Below are 27,072 nucleotides of genomic sequence, written 5' to 3'. Positions count from 1 at the left end.
AGTTATAATCATTTTGCACAAGCAACTACCGTATACTCAGTATTCTGCCTATAAGCTTTGTAGCAACCACAGCATATCATAATACTATATTAAATAGTAACTATTTAGTAATATGAGCCATCATTACCAGTTTACGTTCAATATATAATGTACAACGTGTAAAAAAGTAATTTGGTCAAAACGCAGTTCTGTGTAATATTTACATAATACATAAGTAGGATTATGTTATCTGTAGTGATACGTAATTTTGAATTTTGAAAAAGAAAAAGTGAAATAATATCTTGTAAGTATTTTGCTGTATTGCTACGAAAAAAATAGTCTGAATATTCTCAAACTCAAACTGAAACATTTATTTATTTAATTAGACTTCTTAAAGAAGCACTTTTGAATCGTCATTTTACACAGTTTTAACATTTACCACTGGTTCGAAAAGCAGTTTCTATAGAGAAGAGCCGGCAAGAAACTCTGTAGTTGCTATTTTAAAATAATGTCAATTCTATTGAACATTTTTTTCAATAATCTAGAAGTTTATCGCTTGTACCGTGCTCTATGAAAGCAGGGGTGGCTTCGACACGACAATCAAAATGTAATGGTGGTTTTAATATTGTCGTCGATTTATAAAGATAAGTCACTGAGAGTAAATATTAAATTTGTTAACGATACTTTGAGATTAAGTGGGAGGGTTGGTCCTCGCGATATAAGTTCTAGGGTACATAATATTGCTACAATATTTATTTGTTTTATATGATTATGATTACTAACACACATTTTTTTCTTAAATTTACTAAGAGAACCGTAAAATTATAAAGTATATAATTTGTAAACAGGAAAATTAAATAAATATTGTTTTTATTAATTATTAGTGCACTACTTACGCATCTATTACTATCACATTTCGGGTCACCCCAATCAGAATTTAAACTGTACACGGATTTAATTATTTTACATAATATGCTACATATTTTAATTTCAGTTTATATAATTGTATACAAAATAACATTCCAAAAAATGTCGAATATTTCTGCTGAGAAAAAAGCCTAGTCACATTGGTATGACAATGTGAACGGAAACTTAATTAGTGGCATATTATTATAATTGGATTATTAGCAAATCATTAATACCAGCGTCAGAACACGCAAAATATACATACTAAGAAGCTTTATCGAGCCATACCATATAAGAGTAGGCAAGCCACGAAGGATTACTTTGTGATTTTCACCATCATCAATTTTCATAAGCGCGACAACGCTAACGTACCTAAAGAATACTTTGTTTAAAAATGCTATTTAATACTTATTTTCTGTGTTTGTGTCTCTTTTAAAGTATCATCATAGTCGTGCATATATTTTGTCTCTAAAAATAAAGCTTGCTTGAATGGTTACATATAAAACGGATGATTTAAAAAGGTACCTTAGGTCAAAAACGAATTCAGAAGAACTTCTATCGATACCTATATATCTCGACTTTCGAACATTATAAAGTCAACTATTCTGCATAAACTTTGATTTATAAGCGTATATGCAATTTTATTATAAACCAAAATTAATGGAATAACAAGGGAGCTATAACAAACAAAATACTAACCAATGAATACAAGTTGTTCAAGCCTTCGTCTTATATTCCCCGTACATACAGAAATACATAAATCTTCACATATTGCGCTCCGAAGCTCCAAGAGAAACGCTTACCCTTGGCTGCCTCGTTATTGAGCTCTCACTCCCATTGTTTTTGTCTTCCTCTCACAGGTACATAAGACGCTTTTCAGTTAATCATGTTGTCCCTTTCCAATTTCAATTTACTCGAAATGGATTTTCAGGGCTTTGTGAGATCAGCAAAGTCGACGCGAAAAAACAACATTAATTTTCCGTTCAATCAGCTCAAAAGTAATACGCTTTTGTTTTAATTTCGTTATTTGTTAGGTATATGGAGTATGTTTTATATGGTATCAATTACATAATATTCGTAAAGTAAAATCTTTACGAATATTCTATAATTGCAAACACGAGATTAGTTTTTTTTTAGTTTAGATTGGATTTTCTATGACTCATTGTGTGATTGGGTCTTTCCACACAGAATTTCTCAGTAGCAGCCGAAGCTTGAATTTGCGTTTAGGATTCTGGTAACAGTAGTAGAGTGGGTTATGGTATTTTTATTTGGTGAATAACTTTCGAAATGTGACAACAAGTATATCCTGATCTCACACAACGATCTTTTTATCTCTCTCTTGACTACAAAGCTGGTCGTATTCAAACACAGTTACCACGATTTTTCACCGTAGGTATGTGTACATATACAATATTTTAAAATACAGTTAATGTGGGGTAATTATTGTACTTTGAGTACCATTAAGTTGGAAATATTTTTTTTATAAAATAATCCCTACTAATATTATAAATACGAAAGTAACTCTGTCTGTCTGACCGTCTATTACGCTTTCACGCCTAAACGACTGAACCAATTTTTTTGTAATTTGGTTTGATGGTAGAACTGAACTTGGGAAAGGACATAGGATAATTTTTGTATAGTTCAAATAGGGAGGTGAAAGCGATATAACCGAATTATACTAGGGCGAAGCCGCGGGCGCAAAGCTAGTGATTTATATTGCGAACAGTTTCATTTCTTATCTACCGATAATTTCTTCTTTAAAGTAGTTTTCTTTTTTAGTAAAGAAACATGCTAAACTTTTTCATGTCGTTCAGAAACTTGAACGATTCACCGACAGCTAGTTTATAAGACAAAAAACAGATTTTGGTTACGCAGAATGAAATGTATTACAGTATTTAATCTTGTCATAATGATGAATATTGTTGTAAAAATGTAAAAACCACATTTGTAATGCTTCGTTATTTTAATATTATTAATAGTATATGCCATATCCGCCAGTAAAATACAAATGAAATTTAAAATTAGGCGTTTGTAAAAAAAACGAACACTAAAACCAATTTACTAGGATGGGTAATTATAGATTACTTCAAAAATAAACAATATTTTTCTTCTATTTTATCAATTTGCATGATCGTACTAAGAATATTTAATCAATGAATAATTTCAGACTTTTTATTATAGAGACGATATAATTTTTATTTGTTTGATATTGTTTAACTTTAAAACTAATGGCAAATATAGTTAAATAACACTACTTCTTGGTACAGTAACATAGGCTGTATTTTATTATACCAGTGCAGGCGAAGATGGGAAGAATAACTAGAATTTTATAAAAATGCGTAGAACATTTGCTATTCGGATAAAGGGCCTGAAATTTAACGGCTTGCTATATATCCTGCATAATGCACATCTACTGCATTACTATATTACATCGTATTCTTTGACATTTGATTAACTCTTGTTTTTATAGTTTTTGGTTACTATAATTCAACATCCTTTTTCATAGATTTTGCAACGATGTCCTATATTAATCATGTTACAACAATACGGTTTTTATGTAAAGCTCAATAAAATACAGCACGTGGTGGGCGGAGAACCATCAGTCAGAAGTGGGTGTGATGATCTTTATTGCTGACCACAATTGTCAATGAAAAAACGTATTTTTGGAATATTGCAATCTGCGACGGGGCTACGTATAACGTTACCGAGCATCTTTTGCTATTTTTGTTAAGGCAAAACTGATATTTGTTTCGTTTTTGAGAATATGGGACGTTTTATATGAAAGCATATATAGCTGTAGATTCCTGGGGAAATAAATTCTTTGTGTATCTATATTTAAACCGTCTATAGTGTTAAAGAAAATTTTCATTAAATTGAGCATAAATTACTTTTTGTAATATTAAAATGTTTTATTTTTCGGATAATAAGTTTATAGTCATAGTTTTCGCAAAAGCATGATGCAGTCCTTCAAAAATCAAAACCTCGTCGTTTATTTTTACAACAGTCATTGCAATAATTCATCAGTATACTTAAGACTGCAATGCGTACGCAGAGTGTGCGGTCGCCATTCACGGAACATCTCTTATTGTCCCTTTGTCCATCTGTCAGTGGCATCCCAAACATGTATTCTCTCTGGGCATTTGAAAAAATCAATGTTTACCTTTATACTCGAGCACATATTTTTATACAAAGTGTGGGTTTATAATGAGAAGCGTTTACAGAATAACGCCTGTTCACAATGGCCTAACGTGGGCTCGAATTAAAAGTATGACAAATGGAATAACCTAGCATGTTTAATATGTTTGTATAGCTGCAGGAAAGTAACGAAAAATTAATGTAATTCTTTCACATGCTTTAATGTTACATTTATTTTGTAGACGTAGATACGTGAAAATTTCCAAGTCTTTGTTTTCGGCACGTCTGGTATGCAAATTGATTGTAAAAACTTATAAATAATTTGACCGTCGGAAAACGAGAACAGCATATTAAGGCGAAGGCCGAAGAAATTTTGGCACGCTATGTACCGTTTGCTATTGAGCAAACTGTTAGATAATTATAACGTTGTTATTCAATAATTGAACAGTTTTCGCTTTTCATTATTGGGATGGCCAGCATTTTATATAATAACAATTTTAGTCTGGTTAAATTTGAAAAAATAAACAATATAGGTATATGACAAGTGTAATATAATACAAAAGAAAACAAAAGCTCTTTTCATAATCATCGTATATTTTTGTACACGTAATCTTTTTGTTACAAAAAATATATAGGTAATTTATATTAAGTGCCGGATGTGAAGAATTGAGAATAATTATACTCTGTAGAGAGATATTATATTTTTAAACAATTTGTATCTGTGTACGTCATAGTTACTTTCTTGTGGCCATACATTTTCTACTGAGAACTACTCGTTACGTCGCTTTGGGTGGTCATCTCATTGTAGTAGCCATACCGCAATCACTTCCGTACGGATATAGATATAACAAAAACAAGTACTATTCCTTAATCGGTAAAGCAGTTTGTAACAGCGTGCACGGATAGGTTATGATGAAAAATAAAATAAATAACGAATAACGTTATTAAATATGCTTGTAATATAAATGCAAGCATTAGTCTAAATTAATATTTTAATAATTTTAAATGTTACAAGTAATGGTACTTAGTTTAAAATATAGGTCTCTACATATGGGAAACATATACCTAAAAGTAGTTAAGGAATAAACATAGCTTAATTTTTATTCCTAACCTGGTTTCAAGGATATAGTAAATGCATAAAACAATAAACGTTGAAAAACAAGCTCTTTTCAAATAATTAACATTTCTTTGTCGCAAAAGTATAAACTATTTTTAATTACCTATAACCATGTGGCGCTTTGTCTAACAAGCGGTCCTTTCCACAAACAATGAAATGTACAAGTGTTGAAATCTTCACTTCATAAAACATAATAACTGTCCGTAGTCCATCGTGGGAACTGAGCTAGCATCACATTCGCATCCGGATCCTACCTGACTTAGTTTTTTTTTCCGTTGTAAAACACTTGTAGTACTAAACACTCCATTCAATATAGTGTTCAAAGTGACTCTTTGATTCGCTTGAATAGGACTATTGAGGAATCCTTCATCTGTAGTCTCAATGAGTCATTGAATTAGAGACAGAAAGGTAGATTGCTAAAATTTGAATACTATCATTTGCTAAATGTTTCTTTACATATTTTGAATTAAATTATTTTCTAGCCGTTCAAAAGGATCGATTATCAAGGAATAAATCCTCAACAATTACTGTGCTGTGGTGTAGTTACTAGTATAGTATTATGTTATCTGTGTTATAGGTATATATTATCTGTCGCCTCCGCTTACATTATATATATTAAAATATAATAATAAATAATAAGCGGCATCAATAATTTTCATAATAAGAAAAGTTTTTCTTTTGTGTTAAGATTTGGTAGCTTACAAAATGCTTTTTCATGACTCCATTCTACTATTGTAAATGCGATATGAATTACTAGTAGGTATAAAATTTATTGTTATTAGGTCCTCGAATCCTTCATGTTTGGAATAACTTTCGACCACATATGCCATTTTCGCAACGAATATCAAGACAACAGTTATATGTTTTCCTTTAATATTAGATATTACGCCAATGAATGCTCAAAATATGAAATGGTCATCGTAAATAAAATCTACCTGCGCGATCCTTACTACGAGCTAAGTTGTAAGATTTTATGAATGAAATTTATGAATGAAGGATTGGGCAGAAACTTCCGTTTGTACGAATACTATGGGTCCAATCAATTTCACGCTTTTACACCGTTGCATAAAACTGACTTGAAATAGCTAAAGAAATAGAAAAGATTCTATAAAACGTTGTAATTTAGCATCAATTTTGTACCCAATAACAAATCATATGATCGAACGCCTTTGGTGAATAAATTCAAACCAAAATGTGCCTCCAGTGGGTGATTCTATTGAAGTGAATGTAACTGTCGCGTGAGATTAGGCACAAATATTATTTTATTGTTAGTGCACCGTAAACATGTAATACGGCCATTTAAATTCAATTGAAAACTCCATGCTAAAGTATTCTTAATTCATCTAATATCTGTTTTATAAATATTTAAGTGGTAACTTAAGTATTATTAGCATAATATTATATAATATTTATATTTAAGCTTCAATATACAACATTTTGATAGTATTAAATATAGTCTTGAGACATGAGGTTATTCGAGTCTTCTATTTAGGTCTACACGTAATCAAGGTGGCGTCAAATAATAATCAGACTACGGTCTTTACCTAATCAGTGAATTGCCAATTAGATATACTAATCATAGCAATACTTAATGTTATCAAACAATACAAATAGATAGACTTTATATCATTACTATCAATATTGTTTATTATCTATAAATATTGTAAAAGTACTTCAAAGTGTAGATAAAATCAGTGTTTCTTATCGAAATTATATCAACGTCCCCTTACGAAGGCTTTAAGCGTGTAACTACTCAATACCTAACTATTCTACCTTTTGCTACACATACGCAAATACTACGCATTCTAAGTACAGATATTAACATTTATACGATAAAAACTATATTGTTTTATTACATACTAAGTTCTCGCACTTTTTATTGACAATATTTCGGCGACAAACTGTCTGGCAGCGATCGAAGTCGAACACGTAAATATCGGGCTATTTCACAATTACAAATCCTTTAAAAGGCGCGATACATTGACGTGGGTCTCCTTTCCGGTGGCCTCGGATATAAAGGAACCAATTATGAACAGTGCCTACATGGAGCGATCTAAAAGGCTCTTCAATTCGGCTTCCGAATTTCAAAGAAATAGACAAACGGTGAAGGGATTAACGTAATTTAGTTTATTTTTATTATAATCAAGAAAAGTTTTGTTGAAATATATGAATGCCTACCAGGATATAAGAAAGAAATGACAGTTCTTTCGGGTCTCACATTTTTTTTAATATTTTATGTATTTCATTTAATTCTATTTTAATTTACGTAACATAAAATAACTTTATTCTTTTTTTTTAATTTTTAATTCCCATAATTCGTGGTGCAAAAATATCATATGAACTTGTAGGCACATTTAGGGAGCGTATAAACAAAAACTTTATTCTAAATCTTTTAATAGATTACAAAATGAAAGTGAAAGGAGAATAAATTGCTTTTGTAATCAGTCTTGACCCCCTGTGGTCATCGAATTTGCCTGTTCCTTGCAATTCTTACCGGTCATCTATCCTTTTTGTAACAAAAAAAAAAATATCCGCTGTAGTAATATATTCGTTACTTAAAAGATCGTGAATGCGAACTTATTTAATTCATAATTTAGCATGATTAAATGTTTGACAAAGACTCGTAACTACCTTTATATAATTATGATGAAAGCTTGCCGTTTCTATTGTTGTCAATTTAAAAAAGTGTGTGTATATGGTAAAATAAAGAAAGTAATGTTTTAATAATAATGTACATGTTATCTTGAAACAGTAAGTTATCCCAGATTGCGTAAAATATAATTACAAAGGATTGTGTAACTTTTTAAATTTGTAATATTTATTTTTATTCGTGCCATATCCACCGTAACTTAATTCTGTAATCACAACATCAGCTCTCATCATTGAGCCATCAGCCGGCTCGGTTTGGGCGCGTATTGATAAGGATAATTAATCATGTCCCAACAAACTAAATGACCATTAGCCGTCTGCTGAATCACCTTCCAGACACGGTGGTCGAACAAATCACGTAGGTACTTCTTTAAAGTACATACTTCGATTTAACTCGTGCCATAAATTAAAAAAAACCTTAAATGATTTGAATGAAAATTGTTCACTTAATATAAAGATACAAAATATCCAGCGGTTTGCCAATAAATACTCTATGGTCGTAGGTGGTCATCGTGATATTTTATCTGGGACTCATTAATTGACGTTTGACAGTTCTTTCACAACAATCAGCGGGGCGCAGTTATTACAACAACCGGAAGCGCGTGGATATTGATGTCTCAATTCCAATCTTCCTGTCTAAGTTGCGGGAAGTTCGACGATAACTATGCGACCATGGACTCATTATTTTCAAAAATATATCATGGAGCGACAGTTAATAAGTCGATCATCCAGGTGCAATTTAGAGCTCATTCTTGTTATTCGTTAATTTCGACCAATTCATTGGTCTAGTGACCAGACGACAGTTGAGTGAATTAAAGCAAAATTGTTAAGCGAAAAAAAAAGACATTCATAGTAACAGGAGGCCAAAAAAACTATCGACTTCATAACTTAGCTTTAACTTAGCTCCATAGTTTATTAATTATATATAAAATTTTGATAGCGAAAGACGTACAATAATTTATAAGTACACGGTTTTTAACAACATAGATATAATTTTATTTAGTTATATTGTTGAGTTATTTTCCAGAGACATTGTCCCCGTTATGCTTAATATGGGGTACACGCGTCCATACATTCATTTTATCTTGTTTATACTACCTCGTGGATAAGGAAACTTTTAAATGGAACAGACAACCGACAAGCTCCAAGTAATAACGTCGCGTTCACTGATATTGATTTTCTGATTTAGCTGCCCCTGCAGATAACGAAATACGAAAGGTAACGTACCACCTTCCTCCCCATGTTCTGTTAAAAACTTTATAACCAATCTCGTTTAGTTATTTGTTACCTTTTCCTTGTAGATTGCTTTGTTTTAGTGTTCCTAAATAATAACATATAGAAACCATGTTTACTTTTAAATTAACAAGCATTGAATGAACATTAATTAAAAAATAAATTCGGGTAAATATTTCCAGCGTTTTTATGGTTACGTAATTAAATCTTTAATTGGTGATGTAATTAAATGTGAGATTAAAAATAAAATCAAGTCATCTAACTGATATAATTTTAACATATATTAATATTCCAATATTGTAGCGACTGCTTTTATAGTATGATTTATGAATGTACAAAAAATAAACCGTCGTCGTCGATTTTTGTTAAAAAAAGTGCTTTCAACGTAGAGTGGTATAAGAAAAATCGTAAAGAAACTAATAAATTATTGCTATAAATAGTAGACAATTAGACAAAACGATGATAATGCAACCGATAAAAAAGTCCAATAAAATAAAGTACGGCATTAATAGAGATATACGGTGGCATACGATGAGTTTCCATTGATTGGACGGCGATTTATTGTGCGGAAATGCCGTTACTCGCTAATATTTCCGCCCCGCACTATTCATTTTCCTTTTTTTACCGAAAAAAGGGCGCGAGATAACTTAATCAGAATATGCGTTCATACAGCCCTGACAATAGAAGATTTATTTCTGACTGCGTTAAACTGAAACGTTGCTTTTGATTAATTCCATATTTCGTTGGGCGTCAGCAGGTATAATTTATTAGTTGTAGAGTTTTAAACAATGATAGTTTTTGGTTTTAGGACTAATATTTAAATCACCAGTTTTTGCTATTTTATCTGTATTTTCAATAAGATGATATCTTTTGAAGTAATTTTTGTTATTTTTTTTTTATAAACGTTAGAAGTGGATTATAAAATTGTAATGCAAATTGAGAATTATCCACGTGACCGCATAATAATATTGGTTTTTATAATATACTCCAAACATAACCTTGTTATCCAGTTCAAAGACAAATGATCACATCACCCTACGGAATCGTCGCGTAACCCCAAAATGTTCATATCCGCCAACGATGATCTATGCGAGGGTATTTCCTGACACCGGCCAGTTGCTACTTGATTTAGCGGAAAGTCAGATAAAACCTAATGCGAACAACAAAAAATACATCACAATACCGGCGCCATAAATATGACGGCCTGTCGTAAACCTTTATGTCTGTGCGTTGTAGCTGGCACGTGAAAAATGGCTGTACGATACAAATAGAAAAACTAAAATATTTTCCTTCGTATCGGGTCTGGTAACGCGTTTCTGAGATATTAGTGTTCGCTTCATAAACTCTAGCCTTCGCGCCAAGGTGACACAATGAGACCAAAACTCTGAATCAAACTGTCAAATATTTTTCAGGATAATAAATTGAGGCGGAAAAAAAGCTCCATCGTTTTATTTTATAATCATTGCAATAGTGTCTACCAATAGTTTTCACTCACCTCAATGTTTTTCCTTCTGTATTTCTGAATGTAATATCCAGATATTGCATAATATTATTATATATATTCAATATCAAATTCAGTAATAATGATATATTAAAACATTTAGCAAGCAAGATTGAAAAACGCAGTAAAAACAAAATGCAAATGAACTGAAATCTAAATTCGTTGCTACGAATATAGCAGTCGATATTATGCTCATTAAATCCAAGCAATATTAAGCGATCCACAATGTAAACGTGTTTATTAGTAGAAGCAATAAATGGCGGGTGGTGGCTGGTAACTGCTAGGTTAGCCGCTAAATCGTTCTAGCGCGTGCTACTAAGCCCCTACCACGCTCTTCAAAGCTGTGCCGCGACTTTGATTTACTTAATGGATTATAGAACATAGTGCATACTGTATATGCCTACACGTTGCAATATTATTTGTAGCAAACACGTGTTCTGACTTTAATGAAACGTGTCAATAATTTGATTAAGTTGTAAGTTCGTGCATTTTGAATTTTCAGGGACATTCAGCGTTAATGATTTATTTACATTTTATCATATTTTTTTTTCCTCTGATAAATTGCAATAGTTCGTTTCATGTTTTATTGCAATTTGAACCCTTAAATCTTATTTATATTTTTATATTTAACTTTTTGGTATGGTTTATTTTTAATATTAAAAATTTTGCGATTAATAATATTGCAATATGATAGCCTCAAGATTATTTTATATGACTTCCTGGATGACAAATCCGTTCTAAGGACTAGACATGATCTTTTAATCGATGCACAGCTTAGAATAGATAACAAGGCATAACAACGAATGCGCGAGGTCTCGTTATCATGTTTCAACTCTATTGCACACTGACCATACACGCGCTCGTCCATCATAACGATATTGCCTCACCAACAATATTGTTTCATTTACCACTACGGGCGCACGCAAACATATACCATATGCCTAAAAGATAAGATTGATAATCGTTATAGATGTTTTAAGAATCGATACAACCCTCGACCACTACCAACAATGTGTAACGCTCGGGCGGCTTTTGAAAATTTTACTCTGTGTTAAGGTTCTTTACGAGTTTATTTGCAATGTGGTTTGTATTCTATGTTACACGAAGTTATGGCTATAATATGCTTTGTCATAAATGTTCGGTATAAAAAGGATGGTCTAAAGTGATTAGAACTCAACTTTTGTTTGAGCTTTATTTTCGATTTTTTGCTTTCGACTTTAATAGAACTCTTATCGGCGTTAAAATTGTAGTAAGTACAAACGAAATAAAGCATACGAGTTTGTCTTCAGGGTAAAAACCTGATCATTTCGTAATTGTTGAGGATTGATAAAAGTGAAATGTAATGGGTGTAGGTATCATCATTACTATAATAGCGGTATTTCTCTTATAATTTCCCTGAAAAGATACAATCATTTTTTAAACGCTAAGCCTTCATACATAGTTTCTTTTTATTCTTTATTTATATGTATTTCTTGACGCCCAAAATAATGATTAGTTTTCACACACATTCACGTATGAATAAATCGCATTTAAAATACGTTTCATATTCGCGTAAATTCAAACACAAGAAAGTATCAGAGATACCTTCGTATCAATCGGCCTATGTTATTTATATTTATAATTTATACACATTATTATTTCATGTATAAAATACATATTACGCTGATGTTTACCATCGCAAGTTAATTATTTTGTAGTAATGAAAATGGTATTTTCTCTATACGCGGTGTTAAAATATAAACAGATAACTTCTCTATAACTATGTTTTTCTTCAATAACTAAAAACTAAAACAATATTACAAAACAATATTTCGCTTTATGGAGTACCTACATGGACATATAATTATAACATGTTAGTAATTTATAGTTTTACACGATATATTGCATGTTTATGTATCAAATGTAGTGTATTTCATTTAAATTTAAATCATATTTATGTTCATTTACAATTAATTTCTCACAATATGTTGGCAGAGAAGCGAATATTTATTTGTCACACACATTCACGTGTCTACGAGCTGCCGAAAGGCTGTATTTGTTGTGTATCGAGCTAATCGGCTTACCGTCGGCTAACACTCGCCCTTTTCAATCGACTCTTTTGCAACTGAATCGAAGGCGTTTTCTTCATTCATTGAAATTAATTCTCAGTTTGTTTGCCTATTGTCGAACTACCGACGTCTACGCCTTTGTATCGTGTAGTTATTTATTTAATAACGGCGACATCGCTTTGTCGAATGGCCCTCAATCAAACGCGAAGGCGTCTGTCCATTGTTAATGTAGGTATTTATCGAAATTGTTCACGCCTTTATAAAGCCTGTAAGTAGGTAGCAAGATCACTTATTCTGTGAATTAGAAATAACAAATATAACCTGGAGATTAATACTTAAGTATCAATAGAACTCGAAATGTGTGGAAATGAAAATTTTAAATAGAGACTACTTACGTAGCTCGTAGTAACGTTTTATATACTTCTTAGGTATATATCTCTTATTCTCACGACATATCATTTCAGATTTTAATCTACGAACGTAAAAATTATTGTGTGCATTTTTTCTATTCTATTGACGGATAAATTCCCACTAAGTATGATTCCCTTCATTTTCTGAAATAAAGGTTATTTATAATTCCACGATATATTCATATGTGGCATGTATTAATTTGTCAGATGTACTGTATTTAAATTAATAAATATAAATTGTTACATGCATATTCATTCGCTCACGGCATTGGAAAAATACCTATACCAATAATACAATAAAAAATATAGGTATTGCTCAGAAGCATATACCTTTATATCACCTAACTCAGGTATAACTTAGGTAAAGATTAGTTTATAATTATGTAACAATACCTAACTATAAATAAAGTATCTTTAGCAACAGCATAGTTCAATGAATTCCATGATTATTTAAATGCGTATCTATTCACGTACCTATCTACCGTATATACCGTCTATACATAAGTATCTGTGGGATACGCATCTTATTTCTAAAAGGAATAATTCATGTTCTACTACAGGTGAAAAGAAAACAAGGTAGGTATCGAACAAGTGTGTCAGTAATCGGGTCGCGGGCTATCTCATCGGCAGCCCACGATTAGATAAATGTACCGGCAAATATTTAACCGGTAAACAATGGTCAATCGCACAACACCTCGCTCCAATTTGTTGTAAGTTAATATAACTACTCGTATTTACAGCTATAAGTGAGCCACGTATGCGAAATATTATTTTGTATGAAAAAACTATAAGAAGTAGGTACACATCATATATATTTTTGCTCCATAGTATGGTATTATAGCATTATAATAAAGAGGAAGTCTTAATTTAGTACCCAGCGAGGACGAGTTAAAGTAAACTCCTCAAGGAAATCATTTATATTTTTGCGATAAAAAATTATCTTCGTTAATTACCTCTGGCAATATTAACGATATTACATTGAAAATAGTTATCAGGATATGGTCAAAAATAAAAGCACTCTTATTTATGTCAATCACTTTAATACTCGATAGTAATAATTTATATTTAACACTTTTTACAAAGATATATTGTGTGGATATACATCGAACTTCAATAATCAGCACGCGAGTAACTAACGATAAAATACTGAATCCCACAATATAAGTAATTATGTACACAATATACAACTTTTACTACACTTTCTACTGACTACAGTTTACATTTTCATAAATATACTTCTCTTTGGAATATACATAAATAACTACTCTAGGCATAAAAATCAACTATAATAATACTGCACCTTATATCTAAATATTGCAATCTGATAAAATCTGGTCATTTCGTTAAAAACCTTAACACCATAATTTACAAAATACTGTAATGGAATGTATAACTTAAGATTAAATACAAATATAGTATGTACGTAAAGAGATAATCGTATGTACGTAAAAGGTGTTGAAAGGTAAGATAAGGAAACAGACGCAAACGTGTTACAAAATTTCACGAGACAGACAGAAGAGTAGGTACCATAACTCTAAATAAAATAATAGGAACTCATAATACCTTATAGCCCCGTTTCACAATACTTAATGTTGAGAAATTTAACACTATAATAAGTTGCTTAAATCAGAAAAGGTAACCCTTTAACCTTCAAATGGTATTTAATAGTTTTTAGGAATTAAAGAGAATACTAATTAAATATTAAAGCAATTATATACTTTGTGATACGGGGTCATATTCCAAAAATAACTTAATTACAAATTATCTAAATACACTTGTATATTTCTTTTATATTCGAGATATAAAGCCTAATAAGATTTTATTCTTTTAATATTTTGGAATGTTAGTGAAGATTCAGTTGATAGCAAAGTTTATCGTATTCAATGCCATTCGTTTCTCTGTTAACTTTTAGCTTATCAGTTGTCATATGAACCAATTGCGTGAGTCAAATAGATAAGCGCAATATTGGCACGTATACATTTCCACGTATGTACTCTATATACGAAGAATAGTTATATTCGATACGATTGCTTCGTAGATATAACTGAATGCACTATTATTAACGACTAGTTTCCACAGGAATGACATTAGTTTGATTTCACCACCAGCATCCGTTCGGTTGCGGCGCATGGCCCGTTACTGGGGGCTGGTGATGCATGGGCTGATACGGCGGAAGGGACATCCCGAGTGGCGGTAATCCATCTGGCTTACCGAGGCATGGTCTTCCATCCTTAACCAGGACGGGAACTGCTACACGCCGCGGTGAGTTCAGGCCACCAACGTTTAAATCGTGTGCCCCCTTTTCTTGCACGGCCCGCTTTGTTTTGTACCTATGGTTTTGGAACCATATTTTGACTTGCGTCGGCGTCAATCTTATCAAACTCGCTAGGTGCTCTCGTTCTGGCGCTGATAAATATCTCTGTTGTCTGAATCGTCTCTCCAACTCATACGTTTGTGCTTTAGAAAATAAAACGCGCCGCTTACGTTTCTTGTGTACTAAGTTGGGATCACTGTTGTTGCTAGGAGGTTGATCGTGATCATTATCATCGTCGTGGTCAATGATATCATGGTCGTTGTCGTGGTCGTGTTCATGGTCGTGGTCGTGCCGCCCGGTAGACGGGGAAGTAGCTGAAGGGCCGACGTACGACAGCTCAGAAGCTCGTGAAGTACTGTCTGGGCTGGCTTGTTGTCCAAGTACTCCTACGATAAAAGAAAAACTTATTAGCTACAAATATAAACTATGAACCCAATAAATATTAATTATATATATTTTTTAAAGCGAAACTAATATAGAATAATAATCGTGGGATAATCACAATCATGTACGAAACGTTAAACCCACTACACAAAATTGTAGTACATGTAGTTCTAAGCACTCACAAGTAAATCTCCTCTTAATCTCTAAGGGTCGGTCTATTTAACTGTAACTAGAGGTCGTTCGGGAAAAAATAATGGAATATAGAAAAAAAACTCGGCAAATTCAACATTGTTCGTATCCCCCTCGGTTATTGAAAGCTTTTTCACACGGATATGTTAATGCGAGGCGGGAGTAAGGTTGGGCGTGTCGTGGTGGAATCTAAGTGGGAGAGAGGGGGAGCCACACCCAACTCCAGCAGCTGTCTCTATTGTTCGACGATCTTTACTTAAACAATCGTTTGCGACGTATCTTATTACGTAGATATTCTTTGATATTTACAAAATAGCTACTCATTAATCTTGTTAAATTGTTACTCAGGTTATTCCTTAGCAAATTTAACCAATTAAAATTTACAATTAATCAAGAATAATTTAAATGAATTATCTCTTATAATTTTTATATCAAAGATTAGGTAAAAAAAAATTCAACACAATTTCCCTGAAATTACTGAAACATCGATAAATATTTGATGCCAACCAGGAAGATCAATAATAGACAATAGAAAGCAATAAAATGTTTAAACACCATCAAATAATGAAAGAATGGGGCCCCTAACAGCCGCAAACAATGTAATTGATAGCCGACAGCTGCTTACGGGGCATCAGCTATTGGTGACAAATTTGTTCCACGTCGCACCCCACGGCTGAGGTTAAACAATCGTATTTGGTAGCCCCGGGAGAAATAAGGGCGTGATCTCACCCCGTTTAGCGTATTTGGGATCAATGTGCAAGTTACGAATCTTTCAATGTAGACACAAATTTATGGTTCACTAACTTTAAAAGATAGGAGAACATACTTTAATGTTGTCTAAGATTGTCAAAAACAACAATTACAAGATAAAAAGCTCTTTTATACAAACATAAACGCCGATTCCACGTTTTCAACAAAGATATCATAATGGTTGTTTATGTTATTATATACAAGATTTAATAAGATATGTATACAAGGTACATCTATGAGATAATATGTATTAATTGATTATTTTAAGTAAAACCACGTAATACAAGACTAACTTGTTATAAATGCCCAGTAGGTACTAACAATCAATCACGAATACACGGATTAAAGAATTGTACAAGCTATCAAGTGTACACTGAGTGCCGAAATATTAGATAAGCGATAAAAATAATTAATGACAACTACAGATTAGCGGGTGAAGGCACTCGATTGGAGGAGTATTTGAAAAATTAATCTCGGCCTCTCGAACGCGGCTTCCGAAGTACCACACAGCTATTAGTTTGGAGTGGGTCAATATATTTTTGTATGATAATTCGTCTAGTTGGATATCTACATGTGAGCGATAATATTAAAGATACTTTGCGTAACTGATAACTTGAACAATATTCCTAATTTTGGATTCGCTTCATCGATATTTAATTTGTGAAATTTATTGGTAGATAGATGATTGTTTTCCGGTTCTCTATTCAGCATTTATTGAATTAAAAATATGCATAGATATCTATCTATTATTCAATACATATGTATCTTACATGCATACAGTTTTATCAGCATTTTAATAAGCAATTTTCATCTCATTTCAATACTTTAGGTGAAGTATTTTTATAAGTGTAAATTCAAATCATGCTCTTATTGTCACGTTTTATCTTATACATGTCAATGGATAATAAATGTCATTTCATAATACTTGTTTTATCGGTTTCTCTTTGTAGTAAAACGTGATATCAACGAATTTTATCGAATTCGGTTTGAAACCATCGTGGTGGTTTGAAAAAGAGCATAATAATATCACAGTATAAAAAATATTGACAGACTGTGATGGCATTGTTGCTTTTTTACTAAAGTCCTTAAATAAAATCGTGAGAAAAAAACCTTTCACTTTTTATTTTTTGTAATGTGTGTTTTAATTTAATTTTAATGTCCAACCTATTGAAGATTCAAAAGAATCCATAAATATATCCCTTACGCTTAACCCTAAACTATTTAAGTTTAGAACGAAGAAAGTATAAAATAAATAACGTTTACACTATAACCACGACTAAGAATTAAAAATTAAGAGTCTTTACCTGCACTATCGTGTTGATCCAAAGATAACCAAGGCTGATGATGCCTGAGTAGTTCGTGTGAATAGCTGTGCTGTGGAGGGGGGTAGGCCGGTAAGTCCAGAGAACACCCGATCGAGCTTTGAGCGGGGGTGTCCAGACCTTTCGCTTCATTCAAGCCCAGAATATCTGATATTTGAAACCCTGGCCGTTGACCAGGCATTTTCATACTGTCTAGCAATCTGTAACAAAAGAAAATAATTAAATATATGTTAATTTTTATGTAACTATAATATTAAATAATTGTAGCATGATGTACATGAATTTTAAGTATATCTAGATACATTATACGAAAAACTACATACATTCAGCAATACAAATATGTTAACTTCAAGAATATAATGTTATATCTATAAATAATTTATAAATAAACGAAAAGAAGAATAGCACAGCAGCAGTAGATATATACAGAATTTCTTCTTTAGAAGATATAGCCCATAATTGTGGTTTATATGATATACCTAACTGATGTTTATAAGATTCTTTGTTTGAAGAAATATACATAACTAATCATTAATTATTATATATTTTATGTGAGAAATAATTACTAATCTTATCTTAAAAACAGCTTCATTACATTTTAATTAATGAATCTCTGGAATACTATCTAAACATTTAATATTGTCATTTGAATTTATTTTATTAATTTCTTTACCTATTGGTTTCATTAAAAAATACTGTTAACACATAATTTGCTATTTTATATGCTGGACGTAACTACATAATGCCAACAATTCTGTATAATCAAAGATAAACACTTCTATTCATTTTTTAGTTCAACAGAGTCATAGTGTGAATACAGAATCACAAAAACTTGTATCAATTCGACCGCATATTGTTAACTGAGCACCTCTCAAGAAAACGTGACCTACATAAAAGAGTCTGCTTCAGAATTGTAAGAGTCAAACAGTCGGATGTCTATTAAAATATCAAAATTACATGTACGCGTGAAAAGTTCCCGCGGTACCGTACGTGACGCTATGAAAAGGCGGCATCAACCTTTAGCAGGTTGTAAACATGATGATTAACAAGCTCTCACTAAGAGTGTTTGGAACTGTCGCCAGTCACGATTTGGGATTAGCACTGTTGTGGAATCGCTCAATTTCAATTTTGTATAAACAGGTGGAGATTGTATAGACAGTTTTTTAGCTATTTGCTTAGCACACAAGACTATCTAATCTGTAAGTATGCAGTTAAATTATTCTTTCAACAATTTTCTAGCGATTCTATTGTCAATTAGGTAGAGTGAACACAAAATTTGCTCCATAAAACATGTATTTACGTGTAGCTACTTGAAAAAGTGCAATTTGTTAGGTACCTGCCTACGCCTATTCTGACCACTTAAAGTGTACGAAGTAATTTTTTTTTTCAACCTTTTAATATACGAATACTACCAAATATGCCTTCACAAATATTTTAACACTTTAGCAGACACATATTCATTCACGTATATAACGTATTTCTTGAAAGTGCAGCTCACCCTGGAAATGCGGATCGAAAAGCCGCCGGGTAGAGCGCTGGTAAGAAGGCCGGTCCCCATGGTGGCAGAAGGATGGGACTCCAGGCCAACAGCGACGCCGGCGGCAGCAGCGGCGGCGGCGACCGCTCACTCTCACCCTCCTCGCACTTCATCTCCCGACCGGGAGAGCTCGCTTTCGGAATAATTTTGAAAACTGATACGACACACTCGCGTGAACACGTGCTACGCCTCGCGACGTCGCACCCGCACTAAACAACCCTCGAGTGGTCCTCGGGGTGAAGGCCCCGCGCCGCCCTCGTGCCTCGACAGCCTACTCAGCTCGGTTTGAGGGTGCTCGATCCGAGCGCTCCAATCGCGCGGCGGAACGCACTGGGCGGTATCCCGCCCGGCCAATCGCAGCGTTGCAAAAGCCTTACTAGCTAAAAAAACTGGAGTATACACTTTGAATAGAGAAGCTTTCGAGGTAGAACGTTACGTTATGTCGCTTTTGTAATGAGTGCGCGCGTTAAGCCCATTGTTGAGGCCGGGTTCGTTATGGACGCCGCTCTAAATGCCTCGGATAATGATTTTCATTTAGAGTGCTTTAATAAGCCTGTGTAAGCTTGCGTTTTTTATATCAACAGCGTTAAGAGAGTATTTTTTTATCCAAATATACAGTTTTATTGTTGCTTTTAGATAAATTAAATCTAAAATATACAAACAATTTTATATAAAACGTATTATTTATTTTTCAATAATTATTGATACATATACTTCATTTGGTAGTCATTACAAAATGTGACCACTACGTGAACACTATTTCGTTTCTGTGAATCGTATTATTTAAAGGCGAGCAATATTCGTATATCAAATTAAAATAAAATTTATTTTAGATCGGTGAAGCTTTAAGAAATTTCTTGCTATACGAACAGAATTAAATTAAATAAAGCCAAAAACCAATCAATCCGTACAAATCCGAACAATTACAAATCATTGAATGCAATTAACCATATAAATCACTAACGAAAAAATATAAATTTTACTGCATTTGTAAGCAAAATTTTAAAACTCCAGTAAAAGCATGTTTCTGAAAACACAATGAAACACATGTAGGTATTTCATAATCCAATACAACCATTTTTTATATTTACTTAATATGACTATAAAATTTTAGGAAAAGGAAACTCAACAAAAATCCTTTGCAGGTGTTCAAACAGTTTGAATCATTTAAATAGCAACCAAAACATGTGTAAGTGCTTAGCGTATTGTCACTTAATAAAGACAATAGCATGTACCTGAACGCTAAGTTCAAGTTATCAGTTTATGGCTTGCACGTGTGCGCTTAACCATTGTTTTTCTTTCGCACTTAGTTAAGCTTATTATGATTGTTAACATTGAATAACCGCTCTTATTTTAAGTCTATTTCATTCGAAATAATCATAGAAAACATTAAAATGTACCTATAAGTAATTAGTTCATGGACTGCAAATTATATATACATAATAAATGTTATAATCATTGAATGGTTGTACAAACAGTGTTCGGGTTACGTGAAATACTTTCGAAAAATTTAAATTGAATAATGTTTTATGCATTAAAATAGGAAAGTCTATGAATGTTAGCAATGAATTGCTTGACCAAAACACATATTTGGCCGAAGTCGTTGCATAAGTTAATTAGTTATGGAATTTAGAATTGGGCTGAAATATCTATATGCAGTATTATTTATTTATACATTAATAACTAAAATATTTTTCTCACTGACTTCCGACATGGCAGGTTTAACAATTAACGATTTAAATTATGAAATATAGTTTATTCAGAAAATTGAAATATAACTGAAATTATTATATTAATGATTTTTAACGGGTGTCTATACTCTAATCTACAATGATCCGGGTGGTATTTTATATGCGATTACCTATATGAACTATGTTAACCAATCTATTAAAATTTCCAAATAATGTTTACTATTTGTAACTTAGTGATCAAATTATTAAAAAGTCAAAGACTTAACAATAGTTGGTCCTCATTTTTTAAAATAATTTTATAGGAAAGGCTTAGTTAAAAATAATGCACAGGAGAACTCAATTAAAACTACCAAAAAAATATACGTACATGTTTCTTAAATTTTGAGTTAAAGACCTAACAAAATAATTATCTATGTCTGAGTGGTTTAATTATCAACTTAAAAATGTATTATGTAAATATTAGAAAATTATAATAAATTAAATATGACCTACTTATATCAGACCCCTTTCTATAAAAATAAGTAGGTTAAGGTTACTTATATCAGACCTCTTACAAAGACCTTTTTCTATAGAAAGTAGTAATACTTATTCCCACAGAAATCAGAGATTTTGTAGTTACTTTTAAGACGTTGCAGGTGTCCATTAATCCCTTGAATATGTATATAAATAACAATTTTTAAAAAATCTTTGTGATGAAAATGGACAAGATTACACCAAGTACAATATTAAAGTAAAATCCCTGATAACAATTATGTATTTTTTTAACAGTACAGTATTAACTGTACTGTTAAAAAATTATTTTTCTTATAAAATTATAAGAAATTAATATTCTACAGTAAATAGTACGCAAAAGAATAATGAGGAAATATAAAAAATTATACTTTATACGTATGAAATGCTCATTTATTTAATTTTTTACATACATGGACATGATATAAAATGACATGCCTATCAACTTATAAATATGCTTATCAACTAGGATATCGCCAGCAAATCCTAACTATCGGTTAATACTACACCGTTATTAAAATATTAACTAAAATGTATTTTTATATTTATATTAACTGTTGTTGCGAGTAAAATTATTTCCAGGGAAATGTAATTTTTTCTCAATGAAGAGTAGCACTATTTACTTTTTATTTATATAAGTATATACTTATAGTTAAATTAAGTATATCATAACGGAGCTTTTCCACGATAGCACATAAAGAATATAAAAGTGCATGGGAACAATAACTTATAACATCTCTCTTCGTTCCTGTCCGAGGCAGAATGTCGGAGTCAGCAGAATATACCCACCATAATTCTAAATATACTAGCTATGCCCCAAGGATTTACTCAAGTCGTAAATGATGTTAAAAAACAGATACGATAAGGTGTTTTCGCTCGAAAGAGTAACGAACATCCATACTTACAAATTTTCGCGTTTATAATACTAGTAGGATAGTCTTTCCCCATAAATGGACTACAGACCTAATTATTGATACTTGTTTTATTTAGAATTCCAAATCAAATTAAATATGAAGTAAATACTAATACTAATACTAATATAGATTTAATTAGTCTATTATTATATCTATATTAGTATTAATATTATATATCAATAAGTCTCAATAAGTCTGCATACTCATATACCTCGTTTACCTATTAGTATTGCGCATGTTAACTTGCATGGTAAACTGATTATTGTAAGCACGCATTCGTTTAAAATGTAGTCCCTCAACAAAGGGCAATTATGTTTATTGGGAACGATCCCCTAAGTGGCGTGCAATGCACCAACATCAAATGTTTAATTGACTTATTGAGAAATATTTTTTTTAATATCTATTTGTAACATCGCAATCGTCGATTTATTGCAGATACATGCATGTTTAGCAGATAGAACAAAACCTATAACAATCTATTACCTAATATAATTATACCGGCTATATATACTATTATACTACTAACGCGGTTGATAAAACTTGGGTACCTACTCATAATCCGGCCTCGTTTAAGAATAATTGAGTTGCCAAACTTAAAAGCAGCCTTTCTATAAATTTTTTATATTATGTTTATGGGATGGCCCGTAGCTCCGTAGGACAAACTAACTGTTTCTTTATACTCAAGTTCAAATTCTTTTAATATAAGAACATTATTTGGAGTTCTCCTGTTTTGAATTAACTCTTATTTATAATAAAATATAACCATTTTTTTAAACCACTATCAGAGCATGTAATGTAGGCTGTAAATTCAAGATTATTACTTACAGATGTAAATATAAATCACTTTTTAAAACCGATTAAGTTATAATTGACTTTTAAAATTAACAATACTTTCGTATGTTTTATTCGCAAAGGAATAATAAAAAAAACTTAAAAATTTAATCCTGATATATCTGCCAATTCTGCATATACCATAGAGAGGTAACTGAGGGCCAGATTTGTGAGGGTACCGCGGCAGGTGTTAGCGCCCTCTCTTCACGGCTCATCGCAACCGTACGTGGGCGCGCTCGATTTAATATTTTCCTGCCTGCTATTGTTCACACGTTACATCTTGCGTGTTATAATCATGAGATCATTTATATTGTGAAAGTTAACTGATACATTTTAGTCTAATTTAAGTTTTATAACGTAAAGGTTAAGTTACAGATCATCGTAACTATATGAATAACAAAAGAAACTACGGACAAAAAATTCGTCCAACAAACCAAAAGAAAATCAGTTACAAAACATACATACTAGTACATTGCTAACTATAAATTACAAATGTTAGAAGACTCATAACCTATACCTTTATGTAGATAGTGAGATGATTTTCGTGAGATATGATATATTCGACTAAAATAAAATAAAATAAAAATAACAGGGGTCTTCGTTTGTTTTGAATAAAACATCTGCTTAAAGGCCCGTGGGTTCAATCAAATTTAATTAAACAGTTGGATTGCAGCTGGATGGATGTATAACTTAACTTTTTAAAGCTCGATCTATTATGAAGTATTAACTCTTCATTATACTTTGAAACACTTGATTTTCTAAATAAATTATTCGTATAAAACGATTGGTATACTCAATACCTACTTATATTTCAATTATGTTTTTTTTAGGCAAATAGAAGTAAGTCCAACATAATAACTAAGAAGTAACAAAACTACTATAAGTATCATTAGGCGCGTTCATAAAGATGATCGTTTCGTATTTGCAATGGTTAATGGTAAAATAATGGGGCTGATAAACGGCACGATAGAAAAGTAATTTGTGTAAAAGTTGTATATTATATTGTATTACCGTGCCGTCCGTACCAACCGCCGGCGACCGACGGAAAAAAGACTACCCCATCACAAAATTACGGAGCTCTATTAGCCTTCTGCAAGGAGCGTACCCCATAAAAATCCATAGCAAAACAGCTTTTTTGCATAACTTATCATTTAGTTACTCTAAATCAGAAAAACCAACGATATCCGCCCATAAAGCTAGTCCTAATGAACCTTAGTTTTCGTGACGAAAAACAAACTAAACTGGCTGAATATTCACGTCAGTCGACACTTGATGCTCAAAGGAAATTTACGACGAATAAAGTTTACCAATTCAAACGTTTTCGCAAAAGCAAACGTAGAGAGTAAAAGTCGATGGGTTTTCAGAACGTTTCGTTACGGCAATCTGGTTAGGCGCAGTGGGTTTAAATGGATACAAGCACGCCAGGCCACGAAGAGGGCTTCCAAACCAATTAAGGACTTCACGAAGGCATGGGAGAGAGAGCAGCTGACGGATTATGGCTCGATGGTACTCAGCGCGACGATTCACCGCCGACAGAACTCTATAGGTGTAGAACACGCAATGAAGCCGATCAACCTGACTAGTGACTTCTACGCGAAAATTGATCAATTTATGTCCAAATGCCATATTAGTTCCAGTTCTTTATTACTGGGTAATATTTAACAACAAAATAGTTATAACTATAACTCTCTTAAATATTAATCCAACTGATACACAAAACACGAAATCTTATAAAATAGAGGATTGATACTCTTTCTCATAAAACCAACTGATCGGATCTGTATAAAATGTTGTAGAGTTAACTAAAAAAAATAATTTAACTTCTAGCCTTAATATATGCTACTTTTTATCAGGGTACCAAGCGATTGAAGTTTGGGAATCAAATTAAAATTAAACTTTCGTTCCCATTTGTAAAATACTATATGTACTTCATTTCTGAGTCACTTACACTCATTACAAGTGTATGTTAAAAGTACACCACAACTTATCTTAAGATTTCAGTAGTTGCTCAGACACTAGTAGGTGAGTATGCATTGACGATACATTTAACAACACACACTTAATACTAAACTTGTCTACTTATAATTGATTCAACAATTATTAGTAGACAAGTTAACTTGTGATAACATTTAACTTGGGTATGTCTCGAAGTATTCCGATGAAAATGATTTTATTAAAATGACGGTATAAACGATTTAATAGACGCAGGTCGCAAATGAAGAATAGGGTGATTTGTTTTGAATATTTTCCATTATACTGTGGTAAATTACCACACGTAAAGCAATTTAAAAACATATTGCAAACATGCCCATTGAAAGATGTGTTTTCTGCTCTTTAAAAGTTGAGGAAAATAAAAGGGGCTGAATTATTTTTAACCTTATTGGATTCTCATAAAAGTGATTTTAATGTTTTCTTTTGTTAATACATCAGAAATCTATTAAGAATCCCTTTTTTCGCACCTGAATCGTAGCAATGTTTGGACTACGAGTTAACATTTATATTCATTGTACAAAAGTAAGTATGTACTTATTTGAATTTTATTGTAGCTACTTGATGATAATTGGCGAATTCTGATTTTCTTTTTATTATTAAAGTAATGGATACTACGAGAAAAAGTATTCTTATAAGTACCATTTCTATTATTTCTCTCATCCAATTTTCTAATTAGAGAGTAGATTTGAGTAGTTATAATAATAAATGCATATTAAGCAACATATTACAATATGACTTCAAGTATTAACTGCTTTTAGTAAAATTACGCACAAAACAATAATATTTATATAGAAAAACATTGACAAAAATACCCACGCATATGTATTGTATCGATAGTCCTCCTCGATTTGAGGCTGTCGGTACTGGCAGGCCGGCTCAACGTTGTACTCCTGAGGCATCACGGACCAGCCACCGTCGTAGTTGTAGTAGTCTCCATAACCCATTTCGTTGTCACCCATCATTTTCATGATACACTCACTTCACACCCCAGTGATGTCCAGTCTATCGACTAGAGTACATAATCCACGATTAACAAAATTCTTAAAGCCGCGTAATAATTTCAGTCAATAAATGTTTTAGTCAGCCCGGACACCGGATCGGCTCGCAAGTATCGACTGATCGATGCTTCACTGTGTGTTATCAATAAAATTATAACTCTTATCATATCTAACAGCTTTCCCCGCGATATGGAACTTTTATAAACGCAAAGGTGTCAATAAGGCAATAGTTTTATCGATGCGAATATATCGAGTAATTGTATGTGTCATGAGTTCTGGAAAGGCAGGTTGATTTGTTATCAGTTTCATAGGGAGGGTAAAGAAAAAGATAATTCTTATATTCTAAGTATTATCTATCAATAAATCTATTGTGCGTAACTCGCCCACAGTTGCGATAATATACACGACTCTCGTTTATAGAAAACAAGTATAATCGATAGTGCAGATGAAAAATACAAATTATTTCGTATAATTTAGTTTTACTATTATTTACAAATATTAAAAGGTTCCTGTGCATAATCAACTTAACGTTTTCTTATTTTAAGGTCTGAATGTAGATTTATAGTAATGGATATCCACCATTTTAGTAACCATATTATCAGTATCCGTAGATTGAGTTATTCGAGGTCTACACAAAAATCTATTTAATTTGACTTGTGACT

At 32.2% G+C, this 27,072-nt stretch overlaps 2 protein-coding genes across 3 annotated transcripts in view; one reads left to right on the top strand and one right to left on the bottom strand.

Annotated features, from left to right (window-relative positions):
- Positions 1–27,072, top strand: part of LOC119832751 (semaphorin-2A-like) — a 511,596-nt gene that overhangs the window by 383,960 nt on the left and 100,564 nt on the right. The gene's annotated exons all lie outside the window — the stretch shown is intronic.
- Positions 15,077–26,377, bottom strand: LOC119832763 (homeobox protein zampogna-like). The gene is made up of 3 exons (XM_038356504.1): positions 26,229–26,377; positions 17,920–18,137; positions 15,077–15,678 (listed from the first exon to the last, which is right to left on the bottom strand). The coding sequence occupies exons 1-3, from the start codon at positions 26,372–26,374 to the stop codon at positions 15,077–15,079; spliced, it is 966 nt and encodes a 321-aa protein (XP_038212432.1). The 5' UTR covers positions 26,375–26,377.

The sequence above is a fragment of the Zerene cesonia genome, chromosome 16 (assembly GCF_012273895.1).
Source record: "Zerene cesonia ecotype Mississippi chromosome 16, Zerene_cesonia_1.1, whole genome shotgun sequence".
Classification (NCBI taxonomy): domain Eukaryota; kingdom Metazoa; phylum Arthropoda; class Insecta; order Lepidoptera; family Pieridae; genus Zerene; species Zerene cesonia.
Note: the sequence above shows the minus strand (reverse complement) of the source record. Positions and strands in the feature narration are given on the sequence as shown.